General features: G+C 42.6%; 1 protein-coding gene across 1 annotated transcript; it reads left to right on the forward strand.

The window, feature by feature from the left end:
- The first annotated feature begins 5,661 nt into the window (after positions 1-5,661).
- On the forward strand, positions 5,662-15,492 carry LOC123137317 (uncharacterized). Its single transcript, XM_044557024.1, has 22 exons — positions 5,662-5,785; positions 6,005-6,066; positions 6,162-6,256; positions 6,367-6,483; positions 6,560-6,678; positions 6,959-7,228; positions 7,302-7,432; positions 8,894-8,974; positions 9,590-9,633; positions 9,754-9,903; positions 9,993-10,114; positions 10,211-10,528; positions 10,651-10,778; positions 12,574-12,650; positions 13,011-13,076; positions 13,242-13,307; positions 13,404-13,556; positions 13,647-13,777; positions 13,856-14,119; positions 14,217-14,347; positions 15,041-15,094; positions 15,177-15,492. The coding sequence occupies exons 2-22, from the start codon at positions 6,053-6,055 to the stop codon at positions 15,259-15,261; spliced, it is 2,616 nt and encodes an 871-aa protein (XP_044412959.1). The 5' UTR covers positions 5,662-5,785; positions 6,005-6,052; the 3' UTR covers positions 15,262-15,492.
- The last annotated feature ends 4,599 nt before the right edge of the window (positions 15,493-20,091 follow it).

A 20,091-nucleotide genomic window follows, 5' to 3' on the forward strand; every position in this document is an offset into this window, starting at 1 on the left:
CATGCCACCTGGAACACCACATCATAATGGTGTGTCCGGACATCATAACCGTACTTTATTAGATATAGTACAATCTATGATGTTTCTTACCGATTTACCAATATCGTTTTGGGATCATGCATTAGAGACAGCTGCATTCACGTTAAATAGGGCACCATCTAAATCCGTTGAGATGACACTATATGAACTGTGGTTTAGCAAGAAACCAAAGTTGTCGTTTCTTAAAGTTTGGGGTTGTGATGCTTATGTGAAAAAGTTTCATCCTGATAAGCTCAAACCCAAATCAAAGAAATGCGTCCTCATAGGATACCCAAAGGAGACTGTTGGGTACACCTTCTATCACAGATCCAAAGACAAGACATTCATTGTTGAGAATGGATCTTTTCCAGAGAAGGAGTTTCTCTCGAAAGAAGTGAGTAGGACGAAAGTAGAACTTGATAAGGTAATTGTACCTTCTCCCTTATTGGAAAGTAGTTCATCACATAAATCTGTTCCTGTGACTACTACACCAATTAGTGAGGAAGCTAATGATGATGATCATGTAACTTCAGATCAAGTTACTACCAAACCTCGTAGGTCAACCAGAGTGAGATCCGCACCAGAGTGGTACGGTAATCCCATTCTGGAGGTCATGTTACTTGACCATGACGAACCTACGAACTATGAGGAAGCGATGATGAGCCCAGATTCCGCAAAATGGTTTGAGGCCATGAAATCTGAGATATGATCCATGTATGAGAACAAAGTATGGACTTTGATGGATTTGCCCGATGATCGGAAAACCATAGAAAATAAATGGATCTTCAAGAGGAAGACGAACGTTGATAGTAGTGTTACTATCTACAAAGCTAGACTTGTCGAAAAAGGTTTTTGACAAAGTTCAAGGTGTTGACTACGATGAAATTTTCTCACTTGTAGCGATGCTTAAGTCTGTCCAAATCATGTTAGCAATTGCCGCATTTTTATGAAATCTGGCAAATGGATAAACAAAACTACATTCCTTAATGGTTTTCTTAAAGAAGAGTTGTATATGATGCAACCAGAAGGTTTTGTCAATCCTAAAGGGGCTAACAAAATGTGCAAGCTCCAGCAATCCATCTGTGGACTGGTGCAAGCATCTCAGAGTTGGAATATACGCTTAGATAAGTTGATCAAAGCATATAGTTTTATACGGACTTGCAGTAAAGCCTGTATTTACAATAAAGTGAGTGGGAGCACTACAACCTTTTTGATAAGTATATGTGAGTGACATATTGTGGATCAGGAAGGATTTAGAATTTTTCTGGACATAAAGGAGTATTTGAAAGGAGTTCTTTAAAAGAAAGACCTCAGTAAAGCTACTTACATATTGAGCATCAAGATCTATTGAGATAGATCAAGACGCTTGATAAGATTTTCAATGAGTACATACCTTGACAAGATTTTGAAGTAGTTCAAAATGGAACAGTCAAAGAAGGAGTTCTTGCCTGTGTTGCAAGGTGTGAAGTTGAGTAAGACTCAAGACCCGACCATGGCAGAAAATAGAAAGAGAATAAAAGTCATTCCCTATGCATCAGTCATAGGTTCTATAAAAGTATGCCATGCTATGGACCAGACCTATTGTATACTCTGCCATGGTTTGGCAAGAGAGTAGAATAGTGATCTAGGAGTAGATCACTGGACATTGGTCAAAATTATCCTTAGTGGAATAAGGATATGTTTCTCGATTATGGAGGTGACAAAAAGGTTCGTCGTAAAGGGTTACGTCGATACAAGTTTTGGCACTGATCCAGATGACTCTAAGTCTTAATCTGGATACATATTAAAAGTGGGAGCAATTAGCTAGAGTAGCTCCGTGCAGAGCATTGTAGACATAGAATATTTGCAAAATACATACGGCTCTGAATGTGACAGACCCGTTAACTAAACTTCTCTCACAAGCAAAACATGATCATACCTTAGTACCCTTTGGGTGTTAATCACATAGCGATGTGAACTAGATTATTGACTCTAGTAAACCCTTTGGGTGTTGATCACATGACGATGTGACATATTGGTGTTAAATCACATGGTGATGTGAACTAGATTATTGACTCTAGTGCAAGTGGGAGACTGAAGGAAATATGCCCTAGAGGCAATAATAAAGTTATTATTTATTTCCTTATTTCATGATAAATGTTTATTATTCATGCTAGAATTGTATTAACCGGAAACATAATACATGTGTGAATACATAGACAAACAGAGTGTCACTAGTATGCCTCTACTTGACTAGCTAGTTAATTAAAGATGGTTATGTTTCCTAACCATAGACATGAGTTGTCATTTGATTAACGGGATCACATCATTAGGAGAATGATGTGATTGACTTGACCCATTCCGTTAGCTTAGCACTTGATCGTTTAGTATGTTGCTATTGCTTTCTTCATGACTTATACAATGTTCCTACAACTATGAGATTATGCAACTCCCGTTTACCGGAGGAACACTTTGTGTGCTACCAAACGTCACAACGTAACTGGGTGATTATAAAGGTGCTCTACAGGTGTCTCGGAAGGTACATGTTGGGTTGGCGTATTTCGAGATTAGGTTTTGTCACTCCGATTGTCGGAGAGGTATCTCTGGGCCCTCTCGGTAATACACATCACTTAAGCCTTGCAAGCATTGTAACTAATGAGTTAGTTACAGGATGATGTATTACGGAACAAGTAAAGAGACTTGCCGGTAACAAGATTGAACTAGGTATTGGATACCGACGATCGAATCTCGGGCGAGTAACATACGGATGACAAAGGGAACAACGTATGTTGTTATGCGGTTTGACCGATAAAGATCTTCGTAGAATATGTAGGAGCCAATATGAACATCCAGGTTCCACTATTGGTTATTGACCGGAAACAGTTCTAGGTCATGTCTACATAGTTCTCGAACCCGTAGGGTCCGCACGCTTAACGTTACGATGACAGTTTTATTATGAGTTTATAAGTTTTGATGTACCGAAGGAGTTCGGAGTCCCGCATGGGATCGGGGACATGACGAGGAGTCTCGAAATGGTCGAGACGTAAAGATTGATATATTGGACGACTATATTCGGACTTCGGAAAGGTTCCGAGTGATTCGGGTATTTTCGGGGGTACCGGGGAGTTTCGGGAATACGAGGAAGAAGAAATGGGCCTCATGGGCCAAGTGGTGGAAGAGAGGAGGTAGGGCGCGCGCCCCCCTAGACCAAACCGAATTGGACTAGGGGGCCGGCCCCCCTTTCCTTCTTCTCCTCCCTCTCCTTCCTTCTCCTTCTCCTCCCCTTCCTTCCCTTCTCCTAGTAGGACTTGGAAAGAAGGGAGAATCCTACTTGGAGTAGGATTGCCCCCCTTGGACGCGCCTCCTCCTCCTTGGCCGGCCCTCCTCCCCTTGCTCCTTTATATACGGAGGCAGGGGGCACCCCATGACACACAAGTTGATCTACGGATCGTTCCTTAGCCGTGTGCGGTGCCCCCCTCCACCATATTCCACCTCGGTCATATCATCGCGGAGTTTAAGCAAAGCCCTATGCCGGTAGAACATCATCATCGTCACCACGCCATCGTGCTGACGGAACTCATCCCCGACGCTTCGCTGGATTGGAGCCCGGGGGACGTCATCGAGCTGGACGTGTGCTGAACACGGAGGTGCCGTTCGGTGCTTGGATCGGTCGAATCGTGAAGACGTACGACTACATCAACCGCGTTGTCATAACGCTTTCGCTTTCGGTCTACGAGGGTACGTGGACAACACTCTCCCCTCTTGTTGCTATGCATCACCATGATCTTGCGTATGCGTAGAATTTTTTTTGAAATTACTACGTTCCCCAACAAGAGACACTAAGCTCGTGCTCTATATCTTTGGTGAGCGCATCCCCCTCGGTGATAGTAACAACAACATTGAAAATCCTCTCCCTAGGCTGCCTATCAACACTGAAATCAGGAATATAAAAGAACCCCTGCCCCTTGCTCTGGAAACCACACATAGCAGGCGAAAATTCCCAAGGCAAGAATTCAGCGCAAATAACCGACAGGTGCCCTTTCTTCTTGCACCGCTCACACACAGCTTGTGCACATCTAGCAGTAGGATGTCCATTCAGATTACAGATCTGACATGGAAAAGGAGGAGGAGCATCGTTACCAGCATAAGTAGGAGGATCACGCACACGTGGAGATGCAGGATTCTTCTCCACCGCATGGGGCTCGCTTGTGTCCCCATCTTCTTCGCCCCACCTCCCAGCTCGAGGGGGAGTAGCAAGATTGCCGCCGGTCGCCTCGTCCCACTTCCTGGATCCAGCATCCCCCGATCCAGAAGCTTTCTGAGTTGAAGATCTGTCTGACTCTGTCTTGCACTTCCACACATTGCGGTCGAGGCTGCGACCGCGTCCCCGGCCGCGGTCGAAACGCCCGGCCCCCCGACCGTGGCGCCCAACCCCAAATCCCTCCTCTCTCATGGTGCTAACCTCACGAATCGGATCAAGGGTATGTGGTTGAGGTGGAGAACTCGCAACTTGAGCAAAGGAACGAGGATCACCGCGGATTTTGCCCTCCCACCAGGCGAAGGATCTAGGAACCCTAGCTTTTGGAGGCGATAGCGCGTCCCAGAAGTGAGAGAGGCCCTCAAGATCTAAAATGGGAGAGAGGGGAACCGGGTGTGGTTTTATATGAGCGGCGCCCAGCGAAACCCTTGGTTTAGAGGATCCATGGCGGTCGGATCTCATCTGTCCCACGTGTCGAGCATCGGAGACGCGTCCGCCCGGTCCACGCCCCAGGATCCCTGGCCCTCCTGTCAGATGCACGGAGCGGCTCCAGGCCCCCCCGAATCCGCCCTCTGTTGACCCACGGTCAAATCCTTCGCCGCATCGGCGGCGGCCGTGCTCGGCACCGAAATCCTGTCCCCAACGCGAGCAAAGTGGCAAGTAAAAGCGACGATGTCACCAATGTCAAAGGACTCACCCTCCCGGAGGAACCGAGCGTCCACCGTCTTCCCGCGCTCGTCCAGAAGCACGATGCGCAACGCCTCTCGTCGGAGCCAGAGAACGCCGGCGTCCAGCGAGATCCGCCGTGCCATCACGAGATCTGATGCGAACCAGACACGCCATCGCGCATCGCCCGCCGCGCCCGGGTCGCTCGCACCGCCAGAGCTGCTCGCATCTGTCGCGCCGCCCGTACTGCGTGCATCACCCGCGCCGCCTCCGCCGCGCGCAACGCCCACGCCGTCGACGTGGCGAGCCACCGCACCGCCAGCGCCGCGCGTGACGCCGATGCCGTTCGCACCGCGCACCTCCGCATCGCGCTCCCCGCGCGCCGTCCGCATCGTCCAATGAATTATATGTTGTTATGAATTACCAAAACCACGGGAGGATTAGTTGCACTTTCAACATCACTTGCGATAACACATCTCACTCATCTCATGGCCCAGGTAGCGCTGGTTGGGCCTCCTGATGCGGTTGGGCCGCGCCTCGTCTTGGCGTTGTGGGCTGGCAGGTGGGCCTTCGGTGTCAGGGGCGCTAACACAATTTCGTTGCAGTTTTGTTCACTGCACCACAGCACCAGCTTTCGATCCACCGTGTCGTATAAGAACCGGATGAGTACTGTCGCACGTATAGTAGGATTTGCTTTTGATTTGCTTGACGAAGGCGGTTTGTTAACCTGTTCGGTAGAGCACCCTCGCGCAAAAAAGAGGCCTCCAAAGCGCCTGCGAGCGAGCGCCCGCCGCCGGCGCCCCAAAGCAACCCCCCCTCCCTCCCCAGGCAGCCGAGATCTCCCCTCGGACGCGACGACCGCGGGTACCCCCCCCCCCCCCCCCCCCCACACACACACACACCAATCTATTATATATAGCTCTGATTCCGTCGCTCTGTTTTGCTCACCAATCGAATTTCAGTCGCTTGAGTGCTTTTGATTTTGATGTGCTATCATACGTTAGATCGTTGTTCCTATTTATTGGTTCATCTGGGCGAGAGCTGGTTTAATTTTATCCTGGTTGACCTCTTTATTTTCGCCAGAACCCGGCCGTGGTTTCTTGTTTTTATCCTGGTTCATTCGGGGTTAGCATGGTTTCTGTGAGGTTGAGATATCGGCCCTTCTGTATTTGATTGTGTATCTGATTCAACAATACTGTACTACTCGTTATGACGGCTTAAATTTGGATTTTTCCTTAAGGGTTGAAGATATGCTGAAAATCAACAGGAGTTGTGTTGACACGAGAACATGCTCAACTCAAAGGCAAGACACCCGCAAACGAGGACGAAAGACCAGTGAGTCACTGTTGTCAATCTGTCCACCTCTTTATTTTCTGCGCTTATTGTACACACATTTTTTTTCAAATTCTTCACAACTATGCTCTAAAGCTTCCTTCATTAACTAGGAAACTTGCATCTGAACGAGGCATACAGTAGATTGAATGATTTGATTGAAGATGGACTTAGTGAAGAATCTGCTTCAAAGCTGACTTCAAGCATTGTCTCGCTTGTCTCATTTGATGGTGATTGTACTATATATATGCACATTACTTTCCCATCTTTGTATATAAACATGACTGAAGTTATAACCTTGTGTAGGTGAAAAGATCTATTCTCAAAGCACAGGAATAGTTGTTGAAAATGATCAATTCAGTGCATCTTTCCTGACATCTAAAGATTTGATTAGAAAAAAATCAGCTTTTGTTCCTGGATTACAGGTTGGTACTGCCATTTTTTCTGCACTTTTCTCCTTGCAGATTTTGCTTTTCAAGAACATGCGCATAAGTGCATGTCTTTATATTAGATGAACTGATCAATATGGCTCAACTGTACATTGTCACCAAGGTGGCAGAAACAGAAAATAGAAAAAGAGGTCCATCCACCAAAAAGAGCACCTAGATGTAATCTAATCAGATTGTATCTTAGCTCACTGTTTGAGATGTTTGTAATCATTTGCTAATCATCGTGTATACCTGTTGTCTTGTTGTATTATTACAGATAAAAGTGTACCTACCAAATAGGGAAGTAGTGAATGGACTTGTGCAATACTACAGTGCGAAGTGGCGTATGGTTGTTGTAACCACTAAGCCCTCCCCTCATCTTGTCACAGCATGTCTTGGTAACATAATGCAAGCTGAGTCTTCTAGTGGCTTATTTGCTATAACTTGTTGCTATAAGACGGGCAACTTATTGGTCACAACTGGGACGCTGGCTAGCAGTCCAAGTGGACTTGAAGGAATCATGCAGTCCACGTGCCAAATCTCTGTGGTGAGCTGTTGATTTCTGTCCTAATATTTCTACCTCTCTCTTCTGAGGCATCACAGACTTTATTTTGTGCTAGGATGGAAGCGGCGGACCTCTTGTTTCACCTGATGGGAATATTGTTGGGATGAACCTCTGTACGGAAGAGAGTACAACCCCATTCATACCAACAGATCAAATTTATGATTGTTTGCGCAAGCTTGCGATACGGTATGTCATCTATACTTCGATGGGTTTGTTTGGTTTACAAGCAAAGCTGGCCATACCAAAAATATTGGCTGCCCCATCTGATTTGATTGTTCTTTGGACTGGCGCCAAAACTTTGGTTCTAGGCATTGTTACCGGATTCGGTGGAATAGGCTTCGAACTCTGATCTAGATCAATCGAACTAGTTCGAGGTTCGAGATCGGTGCAGATCGGTGGGGGTTCGCTCCCAATTCATCGATCTCCATGTGAACCCCAAAAATGGAATCGCTGCGGCAGCTAATATAGGGTAGGCGCCCGCTCGAACTCTCCTCTATTGTCTAGGATCGGGGCCATCATAACTCCTCCCATGCATAGCCGACATCGCCTCCTCCCAGCAGAGCACAGGCACCATGGGATAGAGCAATCAGGGAGGCGGATGTGTTTGGCAAGTTAGCAAATGAGTAGAGGGAAGAGACGTGCATGCGACAGGTAGAAGAAGAAATGCGTGCGTTCGTGGCGGCGGGGATTGCAAAGGACTAGGTGAACCCAATAGACTAGGTTTCCGCTCTCTAGTGGACCTGATGGGCTGTTTCAGTCTTTTTTTCCTGGTCTTTTGTTGAGACGTATCATGTATGTATGTGGCCCACCTGTCCTAAAAAATGTATGTGGCCCATCTAGCGTGTTCATCTCCATAATAAAAAACAGACTCCACTCAAAAAATAGAATAAAAAGCACACTGTATACTAGAGTTGGCGAATTGCTTCAAAAAATAAAAACTAGAGCTAGCGAATTGAAATCGGCTTGTTCACGAACCCCTTCTCCGATTCCGAATCGGAGATGTGTACCCCCCACCGATTCCAATTCGCCTGATGTAGCGAATCCCGAACCGCAAATTTGAACCGTGAACCGAGCGAATTACGAATCAGATAACATTTTCACTTCTTAAGCAGGCTAGTTGCCAACATCTTAGGATGCTCACACCCCGGCCATCTTAGGGCGTGCAACTTTTGGGATTCATATCTCTCTTTGATCTGTTCATGGTACAAATCATTCAGATACCAATTATGCAATTTGTTTAATTAATTAACCCCTATTGGAGTTGAATCGTGCAACTCCAGATACCAAATATTATAACTGAACCAATCTCTAATCTCTCTCGTCCAAACACAAACACACATACACGACACACACCTGTGCTCTTGGTATTTGTTCTTACTTGAGGACTACATCCTGGCTTAGAAGCTTATTGTTCATCCGTATGGGCCACACATCCCTTTATAGGACTTACAAATCGACCTACCTGTAGCTAGCTAGAAGAGAAAAACAACTATACTTATAAGCTGATAAACTGAGTAACTGACTATACACTACAGCTCATGTCCGGCATGGGTGCATGCATGCATTGAGCTGTCCTTTGCCTTTTGTGCTTCCTTATCAATTAAGACAACTAGCAGTTGATTTGTTTTTTACCTTCTCTTTGTCCAGCACACGGCACATGTTGCTAGCTGCTACTAATGTGTCGGCATGCACCTCACATTTTGCTCCACATGCTGCCTTACAAGCTAAGTAAAGCTCTCTTGATATTTTCCATCACACTAGTAGCTTCAAGTTGAAGGGGAGCCTTGGCGCAGCGATAAAGCTGTTGCCTTGTGACCATGCGGTCACGGGTTCGAGTTCAAGTGCTATGGCGATGACTCGGTTCTCTCTTTTTTTGTAGTTGGACTAGTTAATCGTGATATTCCCTTCATATATTCTAAAAGCAGAACAAGTGAATTTTCTATAGAATAAAATAACTTAATACTCACATCTAGCTATATAAAAATAGAAGCAATATGAAAGAAACTTGAGTCCTAGCATAATAGGTAATCCCCTCTTTAAGGCATTTAAATTTAGTATTCTTCATGAGCTAGCTTGAGCATAATAGGCTGCTCACATAAGTTTTTGTTGGCTCATCATGGGAATTGAATTGTAATCAAACCAAGTTGCCAAATGTTTGCCGGGCCAGTTGGCTGTAAGTCAATAGCGACCTAGTCATTTTACCAACAATTTTGCAGGTACAATGGTTATAAGCCAAACAGCATGAACCTACCAAAATTATTTTTTGGTTGGGCTAGTTGGGACTCAAACCAAGCACATCCTTGGCTATTTTCATTATGATAAATTTGCTACTTTCTGCTGCAGGACCTATTTGGAGAATTTCACACCATTGAGCTCCAGTTCAGAAGGTGAACTAAGCACAATAGCTCCTTTGTAATTGTTTTACTTACATAGGTCTGTTTCTCAGTTCGCGTTGAAGTATACATATATGAACTTAGTGTGTTTCAATTCACTTGCGTCCATTACAGGTATCTCCAGTCTAGATACCATTATAGGTAGCTCAAGTGAGGGAAGTGAAAATAAGAACCAGGATGCTAATGTTGAGTGGTGTGACCTCAGTCAAGAACTTGCTTCAAAGTTGTCCCCAAGCATTGTCTCCCTTGCTTCATTTGATGGTGGTGATGATTATACTACTATATGCACATTTTCTATGTTTGTATTTATTTAACCATTGGTAGTTAATAACTGTAATTATGATTTTGTGCAGGAGAGACGTTGCATTCTGAATGCACAGGCATGGTTATTGACAGCGAATCGTGTTCTGCCTCTTTTCTTACTACTGGAAGTTTGTTTGGATCATTAGATCCAGAACTCTGGAGCAAAGTGGTGGTTTGTACTGCAAATTTTTCTGTGCTTTGCTTGCTTATTTAGGATAATGATAATGGATATACATACCGTTTGTCTTGCTTTGATGTATCGTTACAGATCAAAGTGCGCCTTCCAAATGACGAAGTGGTCCATGGGTGGCTGGACTATTATATGTCCAAAAACAATATCGCTGTTGTCACCACAGATTCATTGCTGGTGCCCTACTTTCATCTTCGCGTAGCATGTCTCGACAATAACGTGCGAGTTGAGTCAGCTGCTGGCGTATTAGCTGTAAGGCGGTACTTTGACTCAGGCAAATTAGTGTACACCGGAGGGTCACTGACTGGTGGAATTCAGAACAAAGAGCTTAATTCATCACTCACTGGTGGAATTCAAAACAAAGAGCTTAATTTTTCCACATGCAAAATCAATGAGGTGCGCTGTTGATTGATGATACTAGTGTCATTTTATTTATCATTATTATGTGCACTGAACCATTTGATGCCCCAAAAGTTACGTTTTTTTCTGCCTGTTGTATTGATGTATTTTTGTGCTAGGTTGCCAGTGGAGGACCACTTGTTGATCGTGATGGGAATATTGTCGGCATGAACTACTATGGTGGGGAAACAACTCCATTCCTACCAAGTAATCTAATTGTTGAACAGTTGGGGCCTGAAATATATCGGTAAGATTGATTTCCAGCATTTATGCTGAGCAACTTTTCCAGTTGGCTCATTGCCCCCCTTTGTTGTTACAATATGCAAATTGGTCGAGAAGACATTATTTCTGCATTAGGTGATAGAAGTGCCCGTGTATAAAATATTAAATTAATGGAAGTACCGTGTGCATAAAAATATGATTTGCATAATTTTTCTCCATGTGACGGGGTTCCACTATCATAAAGATAATGGAACAAAATGGAGTTCAAAGCATCCATGTGCAACGAGAAAAATAGAAGCTAAAACCCTAAGAAGCCAAAAGTTAAACTGCCAGCAAGCTAGAAATATGGTGTGCATATGCTAGACTAATATGCCTAATAAAGGAGAATGAAGGGAGTTAATTTTCATTCAAAAGCCATATTGATGAAAACACTTGGAGGGACAAGAATGAACCCATCTATTATTTGCTTGAAGAGACGGGGGTGTATTATATCCACTTTTTTGTTGCTTTGAATTATATCGTTCAGCTGATCACTTCCAAGTATATTCATATACTTTCTATTGCTCATAACGTTTCTCTCTGGCTTACTGCTAGCCGGGTTTTATGCAATTATCGATTTTATGGTGAACATTTGACTTTATTTTTTCCTTGACATGACGCTGAGTAAGGTTGTGTTTTCTGTTCCGGCCACTTTTCAGAATCCCATTTTTTCCCCTTGCCTTCGGTGCTAAACTGTTGGATGGGTTTCCAAAATTTTGATTCAAAAGTAGCTGAACATTCTTTAATTAATGTGAATGTCCTATTTCACCAAATTTATAGCCAGGCTACTGGCAGCTGCGGTGTAAACCTTCCACTGGCATTGGGTGTACTGGCATCACTGGGTTGCCACACCGTCGCTCAAGAAGGCGCCCATCCAGGTTTAGTCAAACCGCCAGTCTGCGCAAAAAGCAAACAAACACATATAATCTGTGGCTGTGCGGTCAAATGAAATCACTGAAATGATAGAACGAAGGTCGTAGTGAGCAGCATTGTAAAAAAGTGCCTATAATCCGCAGTGAGAAAATAAACACGAATGTAGTGACAAATTGTTAGCCGGATGATGAAACAGGAAAAAACTGGTTAACATTACAAATGCACAGAAATCCACGCTACTATTATAACTTAATCGAGTACAATAAACATACAACATTTTTTCGATCGCCTATTAAGTTGTTATGATGACCTTTTTGTCATGAGGTGCAGGATCATCATGTAGATAGCATGTATCTTGTCACTGATGCTTAATCTGCTGCTAGCACTGGCAATTGATGTGGACTAGAACGCCATAAAATAAACAAAGCCTTTCAGTCCCAAACAAGTTGGGATATGCTAGAGTTGGAACCCATAAGGTCCTGAAACCAAGTCATGGTTCTGGCACGTGGATAGCTACCTTCCGTGCAACCCTATCCATGGCTAGTTCTTTGGTGATATTCTTTTTTGGATTTCATCTCCATAAGGGTGGCTGAGTTTTGACGTACCCAGGTTTGGGACCGGCTATGTGGACTAGAACGTTGTACTACCATTAAATATGACATAAGTGGCATATCTGCAACCTTTCTATATTTTATTTTGTTGTGGACTCTGTTTTTCTGATCATGGCTCTTCAGTTGTTCTAGTAATTTGACATCCATGCCTCAAAATGAGCCTTTTGAGCAGTGTTGCTCATGTTCTATATTTTCTTTTGTTGTGAACTCAATCAGGGCCCATTCAGTTCTAGTTATTTGACATCCCATGCTTGAAAATGACCATTCAGTCTTTACATCAATTATTACTACATTCAGGGCTTCAAGTAAACAGGATCATTGCTGTACAAATGAGATACAAGAATCTTCCACACCTTGTAGCAATGACCCAAAAGGTAAGCTAAGCACAATCACCCTTCAGACAATTTGCACTAGCAGGCAGTTCTTCATCATTTTCTGTTGTACCTTACAAATAATCATGTTTCGGTTCCTCATGCCCTGCGCAGTTCTAGTTCAAGATTGCCGTAGTCATATTAACATAAGATCTGCTAGCCAGTTCACACTAGAGTACATGGATATACTACCATACATTCAGCCCAGGCGACCCTAGCAGTTCACTTGTGATGTCATCTGTCATAAATATCTTATTCTTATGCTTACTATCATGGAAGTTATCATATTCTAATGTTCTCAGCAATGACTATTACTAAGCTTTTGATCATCACTGGATCACTAATTGAAATATCGTGTGGCAGAACTCACTGACAATGAACTTGAATGCATACTTGCTCCCTGGATTGCCTCTCCTGGGAAATTTGATGGTGAGTGGGTGTTCTTGATTTGCCAATCATTACCATTACGTAGTCAACTGCTTAACCTTTGTTGCACCGGTGTTCATTTTAATAACGCTGATCATTACTGTTCATTTTGATTACACTGGTCATTACTAATACATTGTCTTGAATTGCTTCAACCTGTTGCACCAGAATTTGAAGTTAGAGCAAATGAGATGTTAAGGACTGCTGGTTATCCCTTGCCAAAGTTTGCTGATGGTGAGTAGTTGCTATACATCGTGATGACTATTCCCTGCTGTTCCAATTTTTGATAGCTTTGTTCTGGCATCTCTACTGGTGTCCATACTTTTCCAGATGGCATGTACTTGAAAGGGACTTTCGACGATGAATTTGGCAGAGAGAATTGGAGTGAACGCACTAGGAGAGTTGCTTCAAAGATGTCTCGAAGTGTTGTGGCACTTGCTTCATTCATTGTAGAATCTGATTCTGCTGAGGAACTCAGTAAGGGTGATTGTACTGTTGTAAGCTCATTAGGTTTCCATATTAATTGTCTTACATGGCCACTTGTTAATGTTTGAAACTACATGATGTGTGTAGAGAAAAGAAGAAAACATTTTGCTTGCTCAGGTGTATTTATAGAATGCGATGGATCCACTACAAGTGTACTGACTTCAGCAAGTTTGGTTAGAACTTCTGGTGAAGAAAGCAACATTCATCCTAAATTGGAGGTTGGTGCTCCTAGTCATTGTTTGCTTATTTTACTTGTTCATTTGAGGTACTAGTTAAGTCCCACTTCATTATTGTAGATTGAAGTGTGTCTTCCAAGTAAACGTCGTGTGGTTGGGACACTGCAACATTGTGATTTACACTACAATGTGGCTGTTGTAAGCATCATGGGTGTCTGCAGTCATCGCGCAGCAAAACTTGATGAAGTGTCTCAAACTGAGGTAGTAGCTCTGGGACGTGGTTTTATGTCAGGCATGTTAATGGCCACAAATGGGGCTGTGACTGGCAAATGTAGTAAATTTGATTGCAAGGAGCTTTGGGTGTCCACTTGTAAAATCAGCAAGGTACACTGTTGAATGATCTCTTTCTCTTATCAGTGACTATATATTTTCTCTTTCCGCTATTTAATTCTTTGTTGCCACTTAAATTGTTGGGCTATAGGCTGGGATTGGAGGGCCCCTTGTTGATTTTGATGGGAATTTTGTTGGCATGAACTTTTATGACATGGAAAAAACTCCTTACATAACAAGGGATATAATCCTGAGACTCATGAAGCGTTTTGATGCAGAACGGTATGCCCTGTATATTTTTTGATCTTCTGTAGTTACATTTTGTGTGATATGGTTTAGAATTCACAGTTACTCAATTTGGATCAGTTTGGTTGTTAGTCTATCTTTGATCTGTTACTTGCAGTTTATAAATTGGTAAGTCGTGTGTCTATCCGTCAATTTCCACTTGTTGAGTTGATTTGATATTACATGGGTTTCATCTTGTTTGGAATGATGATAACATTTGGTTCAGTGATATCACGTTGTTGCAACCATCTTCTCTATGTTCTTTTTAGGACTTTACTATAGCTGGAAGGTCCTTAAAGCTAAACCCGCCATAGAGCTTGTCTAGTGTTTCCCATCCTCAAATTATGTGCCGGAGCTCTTTAGTGTATGGTAGAACTGCTTAGGGGTGTCACCTTTCCCTTCCTAGGTAATTTGATTAGCCATATTGTGTAATCATGCATTATTGAACTGATTTGATTTTATATACGTCTCATATTGTTTGAAAATATATGATAAAAATGATCCAATGTTAAAATGCGGTTGTACGTCCTGTGTTTTTATTGTTAGGCGCAAGTATGGAGTGGTTCTCTGCTTTCTCTCCCTATCTTACTGAATAAGCCATATTGGGCTAGAATCAACTATCACATCATGCATATACAGTATTACCCAATTATTTTTCGATGCTAAAACTATCATTTGGTATATCTGTAGGACTATAGATGATGCTGATGTTGTCCGGACTGCAGACAAGTCTAAAATTCTGAGGTCCTTTTGTGACTTGTCTCAATACATTTTTCTGCATATATAATTTGTTCAGCATCTGACTTGGATTTCGTTTCACCCACAGTTGGCCTGTGCCTGAGGCGTACTGGGTTTATCCGTCTCGTTACCCCCCCGAGCCTCCTTGCTTGGCAGGAGAAGTGGACGAGTAAAAATGCTGTGCTTGTACAGTAATTTATTTGAACAAAGTGAAAGTGCCCTGCATATTTTATTTGAACATGTTTTAACGATAAGTATGGTGGTAGCATGGCTATCCCTTTACTTTTGCTAGAAACATTGGTATGTTGTTGATGGTGGATAATTATTTGCTTTTTTGTCAATTGCGCAACAGTAATTTGTCTACCCAGCTTATGCTATTTTCTCGAGAGAAGCCTTTACTGAAATCTACGCCCCCGGGTCTATTTCCTATCATACTGTTTTCAGATCTATTTATCTAAAAATTCAAAAAAAATACCTTGCTGCACTTTTTGTGTGTGTTTTAGTTAGATCTATTTATCTCATATAACTTAATCTATCTCAATACCGAGGATGGATTGACAACCCCTCTTACGCTTTGGGTTGCAAGTTTTTGTTGCTTGTATGCAGGTGCTATTTACATAGTATTGCTTGGTTTTCCTACTGGATTGTAACCTTGGTTTCATAATTGAGAGAAATACTTACCGTTGTTGTGCTGCATCGTCCCCTCTTCGGGGAATTACCAACGCAGATACAAGCAATCAGTCGTTGCCCTGAGGTCTTTCGTTGTCGCCCTGACCCGCGCGCTGCCGTTGCGTCGCCCCTTCTAGTTGTAGTGCCATGGCACACGATCCACTTTGCCATCCCCGTGTGTCGACTCCACATGGTATGCGCTGCGCCGCCTCCCTAGGCGCAGGAATGCCACCATCTACGTCGGTCTTCGTCACGTTGTCGAGTTCTTCCTCGCCTACTTCGAGCACCGTTGCTGCGCTCCTAACCTAGTTGTTACCGCCGCCTCCTTAGGCCTTTGCCGCCGCTCTTCTTCCTCACGCCGCTGACGCTCGCTGATAGAGGCAAAAGTGTCTCGTCTTTCGATGAGATGGAGGTTATCGTTTTGGGGGTGTAGACTTCTACGATCCAACTACGAACGTGCGAGGACGTCTCGCCTTAGCAATCACTAAACCAATTCTGAAAGGTTACTGACCACGCCAGAGCATTATCAACCTGACCACGAGGATCTATTTCCTACAAGCAAACACAGAACAAGCAAGAAACTAAGATTGCTATCTAGATATTGCGAGTATAAGAGGAAAGCTTTATTGATCAAGGTGGGGTTATGTGACATCTTGGTCTGGTCATTGAACACAAACAAAGTACGCGAAGTTGCAGCTATGGCGAACTTTAATCTAAACAAAACCAAAGTCTAAACGACACCCTAAGGGCTGTATATATGGAGGAAGAGGGGGGAATTTCATGGCCCCTTGTAGGAGGGGTCCGAAACAAACCCTAACTCTGTTTTCCCCCACACATACGGACTCTAGAAACAGCCTATACTTTTGTATTTCGAAATTACATGGGCCTAGCCCAATAATAAGGTGATGCAACACCTATAATAACCTCTGGACGAAATTTATGAAGTGAAATCTTGTATATTTCGTCCAAGGCTTCATGCACTCATTATGGTGGCTTCAAAGTCCTGAAATCATCACTTGTAACTCCGTTCTTGTTCCCCTTGCGCATGCCATCATCTCCATGCTTGATCTTGCTCCAACGTTCATCCTTCTTGTCGAAGCTAGGCCCTTCATTTGTAAGCAAGACAAATGTATCCAATTTAGGCAGCATCATATTCTGATGAACATTAGAAACATTACCAAGAAACGAAAGTACCTGGTAATTTAATTGGTGTGCGCGAGCTCTAATAATTGGTCCAGTATGTACACCAACAGGGGTTATGGGTGTAACAATGGTATTGATGTCCTCATCATCCTCCCCTTCTTGAAATGAAGTCGTCCTCGACGGAAGCTCATCTTCCTCACCCAAAAAAGGCTTCAAATCTGCAATGTTAAAGTAGGACTAACCCCAAAATCTGCAGCTAGCTTCAGTTTATATGCATTAGCATTTATTTTCTCTAACACCTTAAAAGGACCATCAACACGTGGCATTAGCTTTGATTTGTGCAGATGAGGAAACCTATCCTTACGCAAATGTAATCAAACAAGATCTCCAGGTGCAAAGACAACATGTTTTCTACCTTTATCTCTAGCAAGTTTATATTTAGCATTCATACGCTCAATGTTTTCCTTAGTTAACTCATGCATTTTTAAGATCAAACCAGCACGTCGTTTAGCATCAAAATTAACCTTCTTCAAAGATGGAAGAGGTAACAAATCAATAGGTGCACGAGGTCGGAAACCATACACAATTTCAAAAGGGCACATCTTAGTAGTAGAATGCAGTGAACTATTATAAGCAAATTCAATATGAGGCAAGCATTCTTCCCACATTTTCTTGTTATTCTTCAAAATAGCCCTAAGCATAGTAGACAATGTTCTATTGACTACTTTAGTTTGTCCATCAGTTTGGGGTGACATATAGTACCAAAAAGCCGTTTAGTCCCCAACTTAGCCCATAGATATCTCCAAAAGTGGCTAAGAAACTTAGTATCACGATCTGAAACAATTGTATTTGGCACACCATGCAAGCGAATAATTTTACGAAAGAACAAATCAGAAACATTAGCAGCAACATCCTCCCCTTCTAAAATCTATCCACGACAACAAATATATTGTCCCTCCCCTTCTTTGTTCGAGGTAAACCTAAAACAAAGTCCATAGATATATCCTCCCATGGAATAATAGGTACAGGAAAAGGCATATATAAACCATGAGGATTTAGTCATGACTTAGCTTTTTGACATGTAGTGCTGCGAGCAACAAAACGCTCAACATCCTGTCTCATCTTTGGCCAAAAGAAACGTGTAGCAAGTACATCCTCGGTCTTCTTCACACCAGAGTGTCACATTAATCCTCCTCCATGGGCCTCCTACAACAACAAAAGGCGAATAGAGCTAGCTGGAATGCATAGCTTGTTAGCACGAAACACAAATCCATCGTAAACGACAAACTTGTTCCATGTCATCCCTTCATTATAATTCTACAATACATCTTTAAATTCAGCATCATGCATATATTGATCTTTGATGGTCCCCAAACCAAATATTTTAAAGTCAAGTTGTGAAAGCATAGTATAATGACAAGACAATGCATCAGCAATAACATTTTCTTTACCCTTCTTGTGTTTAATGACACAAGGGAAAGTCTCAATGAATACAACCCATTTATCATGTCTATGGTTCAATTTTGCTTGACTTTTATTGTGTTTCGAAGATTCATGATCAGAATGTATAACAAATTCTTTGGGCCATAAATAATGTTGCCATGTTTCTAAGGTCCGAACGAGAGCATATAATTCTTTATCATAGGTAGAATAGTTCGGAGTAGGCCCACTCAATTTTTTAGAAAAGTATGCAACATGTTTGCCATCTTGTAATCACACACCTCCTAATCCAATTCCACTTCAGGAAGTTGGAGTAAAGGAGCATGTGTCAACTTATCTTTCAATGCCGTGAAGGCTTCTTCCTGTGCGGTACCCCAAACAAAAGGCGCATCCTTCTCTGTAAGCTCATTGAGAGGTGCAGCAATGGTGCTGAAATCTCTCACAAAACGCCTATAGAATCCAGTGAGGCCAAGAAAACTCCTCACTTGTGTGACCGTTTTGGGTTGCGACTAACTCTCAATAGCTTCAATCTTGGCTTTATCAACTTCAATTCCCCATGGAGTAACAACATAGCCAAGAAAAGATACCTGGTCGGTGCAAAAGGTGCACTTCCCAAGGTTACCAAAAAAACATGCATCACGTAGAGCAATCAAAACAGCACGTAAATGTTCCTCCAAAGATTTGCTATAAATTAGTATATCATCAAAATAGACTACCACAAATTGTCCAATGAAAGAACGCAAACTTCGTTCATTAATCTCATGAAAGTACTAGGTGCATTAGTTAATCCAAAAGGCATGACTAACCACTCATATAATCCAAAATTAGTTTTAAATGTTGTTTTCCATTCATCTCCCAATTTCATACGAATTTGATGGTATCCACTACGCAAATAAACTTTGGAGAATATTGTAGAGCCAGTCAATTCGTCAAGCATATCATCTAGCCAAGGAATAGGATGAGGATAACGAATAGTAATATTATTAATGCCTCTACAATCAACACACATACGCAATGTACCATCCTTTTCTGGCACTAGTATAATAGGAACATCACAAGGACTAAGAGATTCACGTATATAACCTTTGTCGAGCAGATCCTGTACTTGACGCATAATCTCCTTCGTCCTCTCTGGATTGGTATAGTATGGTGCACGGTTTTGCAGCGAAGCATCAGGAATTAAGTCAATCTGATGCTCAATCCCTCGAATATGCGGTAATCCCGGTGGCACGTCTTGTGGAAAGACGTCAGCGAACTCCTGTAAAATGTTAGTGACAATAGGAGGCAAAGAGGAAGGCATGTCCTCAAATGAAAATAATGCCTCTTTGCACACAAAAGCATAGCAAACAGATTTGTTGTAATCTAGATCATCAATATCGGATTTCGTGGCAAGTAAACATCCACTCTTCAATTTAATTTCAAAAGCAACACTAGATGGTTTGTTATTAGGATTCATGTGTTGCTCAAATTCTTTTGCCACAATCTGATTTTCATTCTTATTATGCTCATGTTTTGCTTTACTAGCTCTATTAATATCATCTTTCAAAATGGAATCAGGAGACATAGGAAGAAAAGTAATATGTGTATCCTTATGAACAAGAGTATACTGATTGTTTCTACCATGGTGTAAAGAATTTTTATCAAATTGTCATGGTCTACCAAGTAATAAGGAACAAGTTTGCATGGATACCACATCACAATCAACATAATCAGCATATGTAGAGATACTAAAATGCACATGAATAGTATGT

This window comes from Triticum aestivum, chromosome 6B, assembly GCF_018294505.1.
Source record: "Triticum aestivum cultivar Chinese Spring chromosome 6B, IWGSC CS RefSeq v2.1, whole genome shotgun sequence".
NCBI classification, from domain to species: domain Eukaryota; kingdom Viridiplantae; phylum Streptophyta; class Magnoliopsida; order Poales; family Poaceae; genus Triticum; species Triticum aestivum.

What these genes read in the sequence shown, in the direction of transcription:
- LOC123137317 (XM_044557024.1), top strand. An exon ending in CCACATGCAAAATCAATGAG is followed by an intron (nt 10,529 to 10,650) that starts GTGCGCTGTTGA and finishes TTTTTGTGCTAG; the next exon opens with GTTGCCAGTGGAGGACCACT. An exon ending in CTTGCCAAAGTTTGCTGATG is followed by an intron (nt 13,308 to 13,403) that starts GTGAGTAGTTGC and finishes ATACTTTTCCAG; the next exon opens with ATGGCATGTACTTGAAAGGG.